The sequence below is a fragment of the Phoca vitulina genome, unplaced genomic scaffold (assembly GCF_004348235.1).
Source record: "Phoca vitulina isolate PV1807 unplaced genomic scaffold, GSC_HSeal_1.0 scaffold53, whole genome shotgun sequence".
In the NCBI taxonomy this organism is placed as follows: Eukaryota; Metazoa; Chordata; class Mammalia; order Carnivora; family Phocidae; genus Phoca; species Phoca vitulina.
Window position 1 is genome coordinate 1925121 of NW_022589756.1, and position 15625 is coordinate 1940745.

Consider the following 15625-nt stretch of genomic DNA (forward strand, 5'->3'; position numbering starts at 1 on the left):
CCATGAGAGACTATGACTCTGAGAAACAAACTGAGGGTTTTAGAGGGAAGGGCGGTGGGGGGATGGGTTAGCCTGGTGATGGGTATTGAGGAGGGCATGTGTTGTAATGAGCACTGGGTGTTATACGCCAACAATGAATCATGGATCACTACATCAAAAACTAATGATGACTAACTATGGTGACTAACATAACATTAAAATAAAATAAAAATAAAATAAAATAAAATAAAATAAAATAAAATAAAATAAAATAAAATAAAATAAATTAAAAAAAAAAATTGGCTCTTGGGTAGGCAAAAAAAGAAAAGTAGGTACTCCTTGGTATTTGCTATGGACTATATTGTGCCCACCAAATTCATATGCTGAAGTCCTAATCTCCAATGTGACTGTATTTCCAGACAGAGCTTTAGGAGGTAATTAGGTTAAGTGAGGTCATAAAGGTGAGAAGGTAGGGCCAAAACCAATAGAAATGGTATCCTTATATTTAAAAAAAAAAAAAAAAAAAAAGCCCCCTCGCTCCCTCTCCCCCTCCCTCCCTCCCTCCTCACCACCCCTCCCTTCCCACACAGTGAGAAGGTGGCCATCTGCAAGTGAGGAAAAGAGTGTTCACCAGACACCAAGCCTGGCCAGACTTTGATCTTCAACTTCCAGCCTCTATGAGATAATACATTTCTGTTGTTGAAGCTCCCCAACGTGGTATTTTGTGACGGCAGCCCAAAGAGACTAAGACAGTATTTCTCTACAGAGAATTGACTTTTCTCCTTAGCAGGGGGCAATAACAGAAAAAGAAAGTTTGAAAAACAGTGTCCTAGAGAATTCTTCATTTGAAGGGGTTTAGGGTCTCACTGGAGAGTCGTTCATTTCACAGTTTTCGAGCGCTGCTTCTCAACTGGTAGCAGTCGTGCCCCCAAGAGACATTTGGCAATGTCTGGAGACATTTTTGGTTGTCACAACTCAGTGCGTTGCTACTGGCATCCAATGGGTAGAGGCCAGGGACATTGCTAAACATCCAACAATGCATGGGACAGCTCTGCCCGCGGGAGAGAATTATCCAGGTCAAAACCCCAACAGTGCTGCTGTTGAGAACCCATGGTTTAGAGCAAAAGAAACTTCAGAAGGCTTCACATACTGCCACAAAACTTCCTAGAAACCTGAGGTCTGGGGCCCTGTACCGTAACAGGCCCCCCCGGCCACCCTTTGAGCACCAGTGGTGGCTTCAGGAGGAGCTCGTCCCCAGCCCCTACAGAGCGGTTCCCAAGACAGGCACGCCCTCCCCAGTGCCTGAGCAGGGGCGGCTGCCCTGGGCCCACAGGTCTCCCAGATGCCAGAGGGAACAGGCCAAGAAGAAGGAACCAACAAAGTCCGCGGACTCCTGCACAGGGACCATGACAAGCAAAGCTAGAGCTCCACACAGTCCTCTCACTTCCTGGGGCAGGCCAGGGCAGGCCGGGGCAGGAGTGGCCGGGACTAAGAGGCCTCTCAGTGGCGCTCAAGAAGAAGAGCCCCCGGGGGAAGGGGAGTCCCAGAGCAGAGCCGAGAGGGGTGATATTACTACCAAGAGCCACAGCTAATGGCTCCTGGTCAGGCCCTGGGCTGCGTTGCCCAGCAGCTCGCTGAGCCCTTCACAACCACTGGCTCATTCAGACCTCACGACAACCCAAGGTAGGTACTCTCCCACTGTGCAACTGAGGAAACTGAGGCACAGAAAAGTTGAACAGCTTGACCAAAGTAGAATTCCAAAGTGCAAGAGCTGGGAACTGGAAAGAAGGACCCCGCAGGGCAAGACATGTGACAAACTAGGAGAGTGACACCAGGTTTCCAATTCAAGACCTACTGCACGGAAGGCACATTCTAGGCAAGTCCCATAAATGCTCCACTCCACACACAACATCAGGGGTGGGTGTAATGGTTTCTTCTTTCACAGATGAGGACCTGAAGCTCAGAAACACGAAGGGGCTTGCTGGTGGAAGGCAGAACCGACTGAAGACCAGGGCACCTAGGAGGACTGGGGAGGCCCTAGCACGAGCCCACTTACCTGAGAAGATTGAAGCAAGCCTGAAGATGTCCGAGAGGCGGGAGGTCACCGGCTCATAGGGTGAGGCTTCATAAAACTCCTCACCTGGAAGAGAAAACCAGCGTCAGGCACAGGTTCACCCCTCCCACGGTGCTAGACAAGAGCAAGTGATGCATGAGATGCTGAACATTTCATACGGGTGAGTTCTTTCTCTCCAACTAGAGTAGTCTCCCACAGCAGGTCAGTACTGCTCACGCTTCCCTCTGCTGACCTCCCTGCATGTCCAGCCCTCTTTTAAGGACTTCCAAATGCTTCTGGAAAGAAAGCACTGGGGAGGTGGACAGCCTGCGGAAGGCCAGACATAAATCAAAGGATTTGAAGCCAAAGGCCCTCCAAGGTTGTTCAGTACAAGTTCCTCATTTCACAAGAGAGGACTCTGAGGTGGCCCAGAGAGGTAAAGACACCTGACTGAGATCACACAGCTCCTTGTGGCAGAGCTAGACTAGACTCTGGTCCCTTGGCCCTCACGCTGACATTCTCCCCCATCACTACAGGTTCGCTCTGCCCAGGCCACCTAAGGCACAGAACTTCCTCTTTGTTTCCCATCATGTCACCAGAAGAGTCTGCCTGGAGGGGCTGAAGGTCTGCTGAGTGGAGGCATGACCCCCATCTTGTCTGACCAACTCCCCAACTCTGCACTCCCTCCCTGGCCTCCCCACCACCTGCTGGCTTCTCAGACCTCTCCTCAGGGCTCTGGGGTGCATCAGAGGGCTGGTGAATAGAAAAGCAAGCGAGTGACAGGAGATAAATGGCACAGGGATGCCCTGGAGACCCACCACCTCCTCATCGGGACTCCCGCCCCCTCCACCAACACCTCGGCAGGAGAGGAAATATCCTCCTGAGACGTTACTGTGAGGAGAAATCAATGGATAATCACTCAGACTGTGTGTGTGTGCTGAAGGGGCGGGGGAGATAGGTGATGACCCACAGTCTCACACATTGATTTCCCATTCCCCCGGGGTCCAGCACCTGAAGAAGAGCACAAGTGTGGTGGCATCCACGGGGCCTCCTGCAGGACGGGGCCAGCCATCCAGAAGAGGGGACCTGCAATCTGCCTGTAAGGGGTGAGGTCCCCCAGAGGCCAGCACTCAAGGCTCATCCGGCCCTCTGCTGGTTCACAGAGCAAGGCATCTGTCTGCTATAGCTAGCAGACCCCCCAAAAATGGTACAGACCCCCAGATGTTCATTCTCCCCCTGGAGAACTGGCCCCCACCCTTTACTTCACCTCACAGGAGCAAGCACCCTTCACGCCCCGCAACACACAGCACACAGAATGCCCTGCACACGACGGGCCCTAAGCACTATCTGCTGACCGACATCCAAACGGCACTGATCCTTTCAGGCCAGTCTCCAATCCCACCTGCCCCCGGGACTGACCAGGCCTGTACGATCTCAGTGTCCTCCTCTCTACCCACAGGCACCAGAGAAAATCCCAGCGGTGGGGTTACCAGCCACTGCCATTTGTTGGGGCCAAATAATACAAGAGCTTAGGAAGCGTTTTTGTAGGAAAAATGATGTTATGCTGAGCCCTCTATGCGCGGGCACCACTGAAAGCGCTTTAGGTGTACGAACTCACTTCATCCTCTTAATTTCTCTACGAGATAGGCACTATTCCTCTCCCTGTTTCATTGCTAAAGAACTGGTCTGAGATGTTAAGTAACTGGCCCAAGGTCACACAGCTGGTAAGTGGCAGAGCCAGGTTTCAAACCCAGGCAGCTGGCTCCAGAATCCAAGTACTTAGCCATGATGAATACGGTCTCCAAAATTAAAAGTGTTGCTGAACCAAACTGTTCTTAAGCAAGTACTGCTGCTGTTGGACTTTTCATAGGGTCAGTCTTAGGCCAGCAGGACTGCTCCCCCAGCCCCGGGCCTGTCCTTCCCTCCTGCACCTGGCAAAGCTAGGCACCTGGGTGCGGATCAGCTAGGATGATCAACTGCAGGGTTGGGGGGTAGTGTCCAGGGGGAAAACAGCCTCTTGCAGGACTGGCTGGGAAAGGCCCATCCTATTTAAGTCAACTCATGCTGCATGCTCCTGCGGCAGAATTCACCAGCAGGAAATCGGACACCTGGCCCCTCGGGCATCCCGGCCACCAGACTGACCCAAACCTAAGGTGTCAGATTCCCAGGCCATGACCTGTGCGAGAGGCCTTTGCTCCTCACATCTGAAGGACCAGAATGACCCTGAACTTCAGGGCCACCTCTGGAGAAGGCAAGAAGTCTGGTCTCAAGTGCCCCGTGGAGCCATCAGGGACAGCGCCACCATGTAAATACTGGCGGTGGTGACAGAAGGGACAGTTGAGCCCCAGGCCACAGGTTCTCCCCAGGGCAGTTGGAAAGGGGTCTGGATAAAGAGTCGGGGGCCCTGGTCCCACCAACCCTCCTCCCTGCATCCTCAGCTTCCCCACCAAAGTGGGAGTGGGACAGAACGATCTCTAGGTCCTTTGCAATTGGGAACATCTAGGAGCTCAGCAGAGGCCACATTCCTGCCACCACCAGCTCTGTCCGCAGCTGAGGTCCTCAGACTATGCACAGCTCAGCCTCAGGTGGAGGGAGAAGGTGGGGCCCAGCCTCCAGAGCAATCACACCCGCCAGCAGCGGCCAAGGGGAAGCCACAATCAAAGTCCAAACCAGCACAGATCTCTCCTCCCCACAATCCCCCACCCCGCCCCAGGCCCAAGCCAGGTTATTAAGTGTTATTAAGGAATAGGGAGGAAGTGCTTGCAGCTTCCCCCAGGGAGACCACTCATCCCACACCGTGAATAATTAACTCTCAGGTGGATCCTGTCACTCACAGGAACATTACCTACTGTTAAAAGGCCTCTCAGCTTCCCCTGGCCAGCTCTAGGCAGAAACCACCTCTGGCTCCCAAGAACCAGGAATGGGGGCGGGGTGCATTCTGAGGAAGGAGAAAGTAGGAGGTCTACTTTTGTAGGATTGGCCCAGGGGAGAGTTCTCCTAGCCACACGCAGCCCAGCACAGGGGACCACAGCTGAATCAGTGCTTCCCCTCGCCCACCCCAAAGCACAGAGTCGGGGCTTCATAGATGGTTGCTGAGTAAGAGAACCAGCAAGCCGGCTCACGCCTCTCCCGTCCGGTACTGCTGGGTTGAATTGAGAGGGCCTTGAAGAGCAAAGCACAGGACGTAGCATAAAGCCCATGACGCACGCCATCTTCATCCAAACGCCCCACTGCCTGGCTCCCACCAGCAAGGGCCTCGGCCCTCTGGCGCAGTAATGCCAGAGGGAGCCACTCAGGTGGCCAGGCTCTCAGGGGGACCACCCGGCTCTTCCAGCTGGCAGTCCTTCTGTCCCCTCCCCTGGGAATCCTGCAGCCCTCAGCAAGCCCACCCCAAGGTACCGCCCCACTTCCCCTAGGTTGAAACTGAAGGCCTCAGGAAAGAAAACAAGAAACTAAAGAATGCAGCTGTGGGCTCAGGGACCTCAGTTTTCAGGCACTGGAGAGGCATCCTCCCTCACCTCACAGGGAATAAGGGACATGCACTTTGTGGCACTGTTTCCCTCTCTCTGCTCACCTCTAGCTCCAGGACTCGAGGTTGCTGGGAACAGGAGACTGAGTCAGAGGAATTACTTTGCTATTCACGGTGGTGATACTGTTCATAATGACCTGCCCGCTTTACTCCCACATTCAGGGTGTATTGGAACCACCTCAGCACCTGCTCAGAAATCCCTCATTCTCCGGCCCCCACACCCGGTCCCCGTTTCCCCTCCCCTCCAGCACCCTGAGGCCATGCTGCTTCTCCATCTCAGGCTAACCACCGACGCCGTTCCACAGCGTACCCCTCTCTTCACCTCAACACTCCACCACTACTGGCCTACTTTCCATTTCAAGCTGCTCCACCCTCTCACATCTTAAAAAAAAGTCATCCTTTGTCCTCTCCTCCTCACACCAAACTTCTAGAAGTTGTCCACAGTCACCTTTCCCAGCTCCCACTCACTCCCTAACCAGGCTTCTGCTCCCAGTGGCCACCTGCGGAGCTCACCCCAAGGGCACAGGGCCACGCCACCAACCCTCTCCTGCTGGACCCCAAGTACTGGAGACTGCTGGCCCTCCTTCCTTCCCCGGTCCCCTGCTGTCCCTCCCGCCTCTCTCCTGCACCCTTGCAGGTGTCCCTGCCTCCCCCGCCCATCTGTAAATGTCTGTGGTGGTCCCAGGGGCTCTGTCCCCTCCCTCCCCTCAGTGTGCGCACACCCTTGGCCTTGGCTGACCGCAGCTCCTAAATCTCCATGTACAAAGCCGCTTCCCCACCTGGGCTCCAACCAGAGCCACACACCCCAAAATTAAGGCGTCATCTCCCTGCCCTCCCCCCACACGAAACCTTCTCTGCCTCTTGCGAACGGCCCCATCCCCCACCCAATTGCCCAAAACAAAAAACTGCCCTCCTTGACTCCTCTCCCTTCACCAAGACCTGTTGGTTCTGCTTCCCTGGACCCTCCCTCATTCCTGCCGCTGTCCTCAGCCAGCCACCACAACCCCTGGCCTGGATCACAGGAACAGCCTCCAATCTTCACTGTCCTGAAGCCGAGATCGCATGGCCTCCCCTTGCAGGGCTCCCTGAGGCCCAGCAGGTCCCGCACCCCTCCCCTCTCCTCCCCCCATCCCCAATTCCAGCTCCCCACCTGACTACACTGAGTTACTTGTTGGTCTGCAAGTGAGTTCAACTCCCTCCTGAGGGCCTTTGCCCAAGCTCCCCCTCCACCTCCCACACTCTGCCCATATCCCTCCGGGCGTAACTGCAGCTCACTCTTAGCCTCAGCTCAGAGGCTGCCTCTTCCAGGAAGACTCTTGAGACTGTAAGAAGCTGCCGTGGGGCTCCCACAGCACCAGTGCTTTCCGACATCACTCAGGCCACCAAGTGACAGCCCCTCACTTCTCTGCACCCGCCCCAACTATGAGCTCCATGAAGACAGAGACTCCCCCCACTTGTTCTCAAGTGTTCCCACAATGCCCAGCAGATGATAACCTCTCAATAAACAGTTGTTGAATCAATAAATGACCGTCTGACCAAGGTGGCCAATCCTCCTGCACTATACGCGAATCCTCCACACTGTGGTCTGGAAGGGGATGACATCGGGGAGCGGGCTGTTAGGGGAGGGGAAGGTGGCAGGTTCCACCTTGGGAGCTGGAGGGGCCTGCTGCCCACACACTGCTCCAAGCCCTGTGGAAGGGGCCTAGGCCAGCCCTGGGGTCAGGAAGCCCCCTGAAGAGCAAGCCTCCTGGCAGCAGGAAGAGCAAAAATGGGACTGCCCTCAGCTCAGAGCCCAGGCCTTCGGGGAGTGGCAGGGGCTGGTTTGCTTGGAGGCACAGCTCTGCCTGCAGCGACCCCCCCCATCTGCCTGGGTACTCCTGCCTCCCCTTCTCTGTTACCACTGCACAAGTCCGTCCCTCCATCTGTCCATCCGTCCATCCATCCTCTTCCTGACCCCTACCCCCCTCCTTTCTCCAGCCTTGTTCTCCTTCTCCCACCACTCAGCCCCCTCTCCTCCCCAGCTGACACTCTGCCCCCTCCTTCACCTCTCCTGGCCGCCTCCAACAGCCGCCCTCCTAGGTCGGCCAGCTACTTCCTCTATGTTCCAGGCTCCCCTGGCAGGGAGCGATAGAGAGCTGGCCGGTTCCCTCCACTACCAAGTCTTCCCCTGAACCTAGCCCCCCCCCCACGGCTCCCCCCCACCCCCGCCCCCGCCGGGCTTACCCTCGGTCAGCCCCAGGTGGATGCTCCAGTAGATCTGCAAGCACTGCAGCTCCTTCTTCATGCCCCGCTTGCAGCGACAGTCGTACAGCGGGCTCTCCTGCAGGACCTCCAGGGCCGCCTGGCACTCCTTGTTGGCCAGCATGGTGTTGCGGTCCCGGCCCGCCAGGCACTGCCTCAGCGTGCGGTAGCGGGAGCTGCAGTTGGATTCCGCCGCGCACAGCTCATTGGCCCGGACACAGTCCACTGGGGGGCGCCAGCCGTGGAGCTCGGGGCCCTGCAGGGAGGAAGGGCTGGCCAAAGAGCGGAGGGTCTCGTCTGGGTGGTGGGGAGGGAAGACAAGCATGAATGAGGGCCGCCACGACCTCCGACCCAAGATGCAGGCCTGGGGGCTTGGGCCCTTCGGGGAACTTCACACCCATCTTACTCCAAAGCACACCAAGGCCGACTCCATGCTGCCTTCCCCACCACACAGCGGGTCTGAGCAAGAGCCCTGAAAGGTTCCCAAGACACCAACATCCCTCCTCAAGCCCAAAGGAGACCTCGAGCTGTCATTGTGCCCTGGCTCTACCAGATTCTCTTCCAATTCCACTTGGTCACCCCTCAGCCCTGGGCCCAGGAGCGGAGCAGAGGAAAGCCCGAAGACCTCCAGCAAGATCACAGACAGTCGAAAACCCCAGGAGGCCAGAGAAGGATGCCACAGGCTCAGCGGAGAGCTGGGGGCTGCAGGGCCTGCCCAAGTGTGCAGAGGAGGACTCTCGCTTTCCTGCTGCCCAAACCTCCATCCACCTCAGTTCCACCAGATGTCCAGCCAACAGGCTGGATTAAACTCGGAAAGCAGCAGGAAATAATTTTACTCTCCTGGTCTGTTAGGACCTCAGAGACCACAGCATCCAGCTCCCCCTACCCCACCACTTTACCCTGGGGAAACTGAGACCTAAAGAAGGGAGATGACAACTCAAGGTCACACATGGGCTGAAAGGGCCCCTCAGACTCCTGGCCTGTCCATTCTGAGTTCCCAGACTCTAAGAGAAGACCTCAAGAGACAAGCCTGACCTGTGGCCTGAGGCATGTCCAGAAGGGGGCAGCCACCCCTTTCCAGCCCAGCCCTCCACACCTTCCAGTCCAAGTGCACCCTGGCTGGACACCTGAAAACATGCCTTCTGTGGCCAAGTTGTACCCCAGCCCTGTGGAAAGAAAGTGGCGCAGGCAAGCCTGACAAGCCCCTAGCTTTCTTCCTTGTGTATGTGTGTGTGTGTGTGTGTGGCTTTCTCATCTCTCTCTCACACACACTTCTCTCTCTGACTTCCTCCTAAGGTCTATTTCTCCATCACCTTTGCTCTTTGAATAGCCTTGTGCCCCATCTCTCTCTCTCTCTCTCTCTCTCTCTCTCTCTCTCTCTAGCACCTTCCACTTCTCCTCTCTTCCCTCTCCTCTCCACCCTTCTCTGAAACCCTCTCCCCCTCGGTCTCTCCTTTTTTTTCCTTCTTTCCAAAAGCCGAATAATAAGCCAATTGCAAAAGGGAGAGAGCTTCCGTCCTTGGACTCTGGCCGTGCACGTGGAGCCTCGCCTTTCCAAAGGTGAACAAGCAGGATTCAACCACCCTTCCTATTCATCACCCTCAGAGCATCTAAACCCACAGTCCTCTAAAGGAAGGGGCTCCGGGAAAAAGATTCATAAGTGAAGGGCAGGGAGAAGCCCACTTGGTCCTGTCAACATCAAGCTCCCAAAATGGTTTCCTCTAGACACAGACATCACCCCAGTCTTCCTGTCCACTCCAGATCCTGCCCCAGAGAAAGCCCCTCCATATGCCAGAGCCAAGACTGCCTTTTCCAAGACCCAGGAGTGACCTGGGAGGCTTCCTCCATTCCATCCAGCCCAAAGCATACTAAGATCCTAGGCCAGAAGTCCCCTCCTCAGAATCCCGTAGAATCTGCCCTTCCCATCCCCCCCCCCCAAATCCCTATCCAGAATGGCCACTTCTCACTCCTTCCCCCAGTAGGCCCTGCTGGGGGGGGGGGGGGGGGGGAGCTACCGTGGGGAAACAGCGACACCTGGAGGCAGAGCACTGTACCACGAGCCTGTCACTCCAGACAGCTGTGGAGGGAAAGGACTCCACCACTGGCGGGAGGAGACCTAGCCACGAGAGGAAGTAGAAGAGCAAGGGGTAGGCCTGCAGTGGAGAAGGCCATAAGGGCCAGAGAAAAAGATATTCCTTCTCCCGTTGACCACACCTCTGCCTCAGGACAGGAAGAGCTGAAGGCTGTGGCCAGGCTGAGACAAGACCAGAGAAGAAGCCAGCATGGGGTATGGGCACGAACAGCGGGGCATCTGCCCAGGCACTGGCTGGAGAGGTGTCCTCCGCCCAAGCCGAGGCAGCAGCTTTATTTCCTAGCTTCAGCAAATTCCTAGGTCCCCGAGCAGGACTCAGTGCATCTGGGCCGCCCAGGAGCAGCTGAGCTGACCCAGCCTCACTTGCACCTGCTACCCCCACCTAGCCAGCCGGCCAGCCTGCGTGCTAGAGCCTCAAGAATGACCCAGCCCTGGGACTTCCACGGACTTCCCCACAGCGTCCCAGCAGCCTTCTCCCTTCCCACCTTGACTGTGCCTGAGGATGCACTGTCTGAGACAGCCCGGGAAGGGAGCATCCTGGGCAGGCTTAAAGGTCAAGACACTGGCCTAGGGGATTGGGGCAAGAAGGACACTTACCCTGCCTGCCCTACAGGTGGGTCCTAGAGCCCCACAGGACAATCCTCACAAATGCTGGGCTCCTGTGCCAAGAGCAAGGGCGTCCCCCATGCTGCCAGCTGGTACACGTGACCAGGGCAGGAAGATGCTCTGCAGAGAGCCAGTGCATCCTCTCCCCAAACTCCCTGGCTGCACCCATCCTTGGCTCTTCTAGTTGGCGTCATGACCCCCAGAACCAATCAAGCCCAGACAGAGAAAGAAATAGCAACTGGGAGCCTTGGGCCAAGAATTCTAAAAGAGTAAAGGTCAGAAGGTATCCTGCTGCTTCCAAATTCTAAATCAGGAGAAAACTCAGATCCATTAAGAAAAGACATGTGGAACAGCTTCTAGAGACAAGGGGGACTGAGAGACTACACGGAGCTGCAAACACCCTCCCGCACTGAACAGCCCCACAAGAGCTAGAATGCATACTAGGATACCAGTGGGAAGTGGGCCCTCTGACCAGCCCTGCCCCCAAGTGACTTTCCCCATCTCATTCTCTCCCTGGGAATGTCAACCCTGGAGGTCAGGATGACTGGGCCAGAAAGGCCTCTCTACCTCCAGGCCTCACTCGGAACCTTGGGGGGCACACTGAAGACCCATGTTCCTGGCACCACACTTCACCGTGCCCCCCACACACACACACTGAAGCTGCCTACCCAGTCTCAAGCTCCACAAAAGCCTCTCCCCCCAAGCGGAATTTCCAACCAGCTCCCAACTGTGGGCTCCTTGCCAAGGAAAGTGGCCCTGAGGCTGAAGTTTCCTTAATATCAACCTATCCCTTCCTCCTTGGCTGGCCTAACCCAGAGTCTTCTAATATCTGGTGGTCACTCAGTTAACCCCTCCCCCCAGCTCTGGAAAGGGGCATCTCAAGGGAAGGGAACTGAAGGGCTCTGACCAAAAGGACTGCTGATGCCCTGCTCTTACTCCTCCTCTCACCACTGCCCCCAGGGTCTCAGACTCCGGGTGCATCTCTGACACACACATACACACACATACCCCTATATCATGAGAACAAAGTCAACTCCACAGCCCTCCCAGCTGAAAAAAGCCTGCCTGCAACATGGGCCCCTAGACAGGACTAAGGGGCCCATAACGCTCTTCTCCACCCCGGGACATCAGAAGGCCCCTCTGGGGTATAGACATACATAGCTCAGCAGCGGGCAATCCGGCTGCTTTTCTGGAAATACAATTTTCTTTTCTTCTTAGCCCCAGAAAGCTGGGTTTTCAAACAGCAGTGGGAGAAAAGGTCAGGTTTTATAACAGCCCCTCCAGAATGAGAGCCCACTTGCAATGGGTTGCCAGGAAAGGCTGCAAGCTCACAGTGGGCCCGGAGCACCTTTGCAGCTTCCTCCTGCAGCCCCTCCCACCCTGGAGACAGCTGCCTCTGGTTTAGGGGGGCAGGACCTGTGAAGGCCACACCCTAGAGCAGGGCCAGGCACCCTGGGGGACCGCAGCTTCTGGGACAGGGTAGAGGCAGGGGGTGGACAAAGGGTCTAATCAGTATTGACTCAAATCCCCTATTCAAGCCAGGAGGGCACTTACTAGACCACAAACATCTTTCTGTGATGGGCACCTACCCCCTCAGGCCTTCCCCTCTCGCCTCCTCCAGGAGAGAAAGGGTACAGTCCTGACCCAGCTAGGCACCCTGGCTCACCAGAGGCTAACAGCAGGCCAGGGTGGCTGGAACAGCATCCACACGGAAGCAGATGTGTGCGCCCTCAACACACTCATTACCCAGCTCCCTCTCCAGAGCACCTACCCAGGGGCAGCAGCCTCGCCAGGGACTCCAGGTCAGCACCCGGCTGGCAAACACCTTCTTCCTCACCTCCACTCCCAGAATGCTCTCTCTATACCCATTTCCCAAGCAGCTGAGATTTCACATAGCACAAAAGGGCGCGAGGGGTTGGGAATTCTGAGTGGGAGACTGCCCAGGGTTCAGGGACACCAGGCAGCCCCTCCTCCCTGCACTTGGAGGAGGGGGCTTATAGGATGAGCAATGGTCTTTGTTCAGATCCCTTTTTTTCCATTACTCCTCTCCCTCTTCACCCAAGGAAGCAAACTTTGACCTCCCTCCCTCCTCTTCCCACAAGCTACAGGGTCCCCAGGCGGCCAGAAGTGGTGAGGGATAGGTAGTGAACGGTTGCTCGCAACGTTTCACTCCTGCCCACGCATCTGGCTCGGGTCTGGGCCGGAGGGCGGGCAAAGGGTGGGGAGAAACTTGAAAAGTGTTCCAGGGAGTGGGGCCACTGGAAAAGGGGCTCGGGGAGCGGGAAGGGGGATGCATTTCCCGAAGGGTGGTTGGCAGGTGAGGGGATGGCAGCCAGCGCTGCCCGCACCGATGTCCAAGCAGGAGATCCAGAAACCCATGCCGTCCGCCCGGGCCGATCCAGGAGCCGACCAGAAAGATGGAACTGGCATGATTTTTCTCTCCGCGACACAGAGCCGCTCCCCACCCTCCTCTCTTCCAGATCTAGAGTTGGTATTCTTTTTTCTTAAGTTGCCGCAATTTGAACCCATTATTTTGAGAGAAATGAGTGCTAGCATTGTGTGTGAGTAAGCGAGTGTGCGTGTGTGCGGCGATGGTGTTCCAAGTCTCCTTCCCAAGCCCCCTGCGTAACCAGCCGGCGGCGGTTCGCGTCCCTCCGCCCGCTGCCTCGCCGCCCGGCCCGGCTCGATTCGGCAGCGCGGGGGCCCGGCTCGCTCCGCGGCGCGCTCTCCCCGCCGGTCTCCAGCCCGCGCCCCGCTCGCCCCCCGCGTTCCCGGCTTCTCGCCGGCGACCGAACGCGCGGTCCCGCGCGGCCCCCCAGGTTCCGGCGGACAAGCTGCCCTCCCCGCCCGCAGGTACTCACCTAAAAAGAAGAGGAGGCAGAAGACGTTTGCCAAGATCATGTTAAATAAATCCCACAGTTTTTTGTGTCTTTCTCCCTTGGGTAAAAAAAAAAAATAACAACAACAATAATAATAGCCAAGCAGTGATAATCAGCCCCAAATCCAATGCGGAGATCCCAGCTAGTCCACCCGATGAAGATCCTGAGTCCTGCGATCCTCGCCTCTGGCTTGGGGGGGGGGGGGGGGGGGCAGGAGGGCGGTGGGCTGCCTCTCGACGCCCCCCTTGCCCACTAAAATCAAATATACACGTAAAGGAGGGTATATCTGCTTTGCAAGCCGACAGCCTGGTCCTCGCTCTGTCCTCCCCTCCGCTGGTCCGGGAAGGCGCGAGTCCCCGCGGGTCCAATTCCCCTGCGCTTCCCAGGAGCGGACTAGGGAGGTGGGGAAGAGGCGATTTGAGAGTGAAAGGCTGAAAGGAAGCAGCGAAGGTGGGGGTCAGAATAAAATGCAAATAGGAGAGAAATCCACCGACGGGTGTTAGCGCCAAGGAACAATCCAGTGGGAGCTTCGAGGACGAGAGCCCGGAGTCGCTTCTTTCGCACCCAGACGAAGAAAAGATTCAAAAAAAAAAAAAAAATCTTCTGCCGCTAACCCTTGCTCGTCTCACTTTTTTCTAATGGAATTCCAGTGACTGTGTGTCTCTGCGTGCGTGTGTCTTTCTCTCTTCTCTCCCTCCCTCTCCTCTCCCTGGCTCTCGCTCTTTGCTCTCGCTCTCTCCAGCTCTCCCTCGCTCTCCTCTCTCCCTCCCCCTTCTCCCTCTCTCCCTGCTCCTCCCTCCGCCCGCCCCCTTCCCCCTTCGCAGCTCCCTCGCCGCGGCTCTCGCGCCCGCGCCCCTCTTCTCCGCCCGGGGCTCGGCGCTCAGGCTCCCAGGCGGCTGGCGGCTCGGGGCGAGGGAGCGCGGCGGAGCAGCGACACTCTGCAGCGGCGGCGGCGACACGGCGGTGGCGGTGGCGCCAGGGAACGCTGGACGAGAGGAGTGCTTCGCCGCTCACTCCCTCTGCTCGGCCGCCCGCCCTTCCCGGGACTGACCTGCTGCCTTGGCCGGAAACTGACCGGCTCCCCGAGCTACGGCTCAAACCCACCACAGCGTCCGCACCCTCCTCCTCCCCTCTCAGCGCGCCACCGTACCCCCCCACACACCCCTCGCCGCGGGCGGGCTGCACCCTCCAACCCCCACTGCCCCTGCCCCCGCCGCCTCGGCCCACGGGTCCCGGAGACCTGGGGAGGCTCAGCTGAGGCCGAAGGGCGTGGAGTGTCCAGGACACCCCAGCCATCCCGGGGGCATGGGGGGAGGGGCGCTCGAAAATCCCCGGCTGGGCGGCCAGGGTCTGGGGAGGGGCTCCACCCTCCTTGGGCGGATGCGTTCTTGGGGCCGGGGAGTCGAAGCAGAGCTTCTCCCCGAAGGCGCAAGAGAAAAGAAGCCCCTCCAGCGCCAGCTCCCAGCGTCCCCCCGCAGCCTGCCTGCCCGGGTCTAGCCCCTAGCACGCATACACGTGTGCTCTCCACGCGGAGCTCGAGAACTTTCCCCACACGCCCCTGGCGCCCTCGGCCCTCTCACGCCCCGGCGTTGCAGCCCTTCGAGACTCCCCTTCCCCACTCCTCTCCCCTCCCCTGGCGCGGGAGGAAGGCCGCGATGCCCGGGCGCCCCGACCGCCTCCTCCGAGGCCGGCTGACCTGCCCGAGCCGCACCGGAAGGATCGGTCGGGGGCTCGCACCCCACCCCGGCGGGAGCACCCGAGACCGACCGGGCCCAGGGCTCCGTGCCAAGCTCGGCGGCCCGCGCTCGGCGGCGGGCTGGGCTCCGAGAGCTCTCCCAAGGCAGCCGGCAGCTACCGGCTTCGGAGGCTCCGGGTGGGGTCCCCCTCCCCCAGCCGAGAAGGGGGCGATTGATCCATCTGTCGATGGGCCGGGCTCACCGGCGTGTTTTAGTCACGGAATTTACAGTAAACGCCCAGAGGCACCAAAAAGGAAGCGTCTGGCTGGGAAAGGGCTGAAAGAGAGCTGAGGTTGCTGGCACGTTTCGGCAAGAGGGGGCGAGGCGGCGGGGCCGTGGACACGCGGGGGCACACGCCTACGCACGCCAGGCACCCCAGTTTCACTCTCCCTCCCGACACATCCTCAGCAACGTTAGAGCTGCCTGCGTCCCTCGGTTTTGGTGCACACATTCCTGCATTCAGCTCCGCGCGCACCCCGTCTGCCGGGGTAGGGTACATCCAGTGCCTTG

At 57.9% G+C, this 15625-nt stretch overlaps 1 protein-coding gene across 4 annotated transcripts in view; it reads right to left on the reverse strand.

Annotated features, from left to right (window-relative positions):
- GFRA2 (GDNF family receptor alpha 2) overlaps positions 1–14164 on the reverse strand; it is an 88737-nt gene extending 74573 nt beyond the window's left edge. The window contains exons 1-3 of one of the 4 annotated variants that reach the window (XM_032389070.1): positions 13362–14164; positions 7785–8099; positions 2036–2119 (exon numbers count right to left, since the gene is read on the reverse strand). In XM_032389070.1, the coding sequence (XP_032244961.1) occupies positions 2036–2119; positions 7785–8099; positions 13362–13401 (439 nt within the window). In that variant the 5' untranslated portion in view covers positions 13402–14164. The remainder of the gene's footprint in view (positions 1–2035; positions 2120–7784; positions 8100–13361) is intronic. The other 3 variants (XM_032389072.1, XM_032389073.1, XM_032389074.1) reach the window with 3 other exon arrangements.
- Between the last annotated feature and the right edge of the window lie 1461 nt (positions 14165–15625).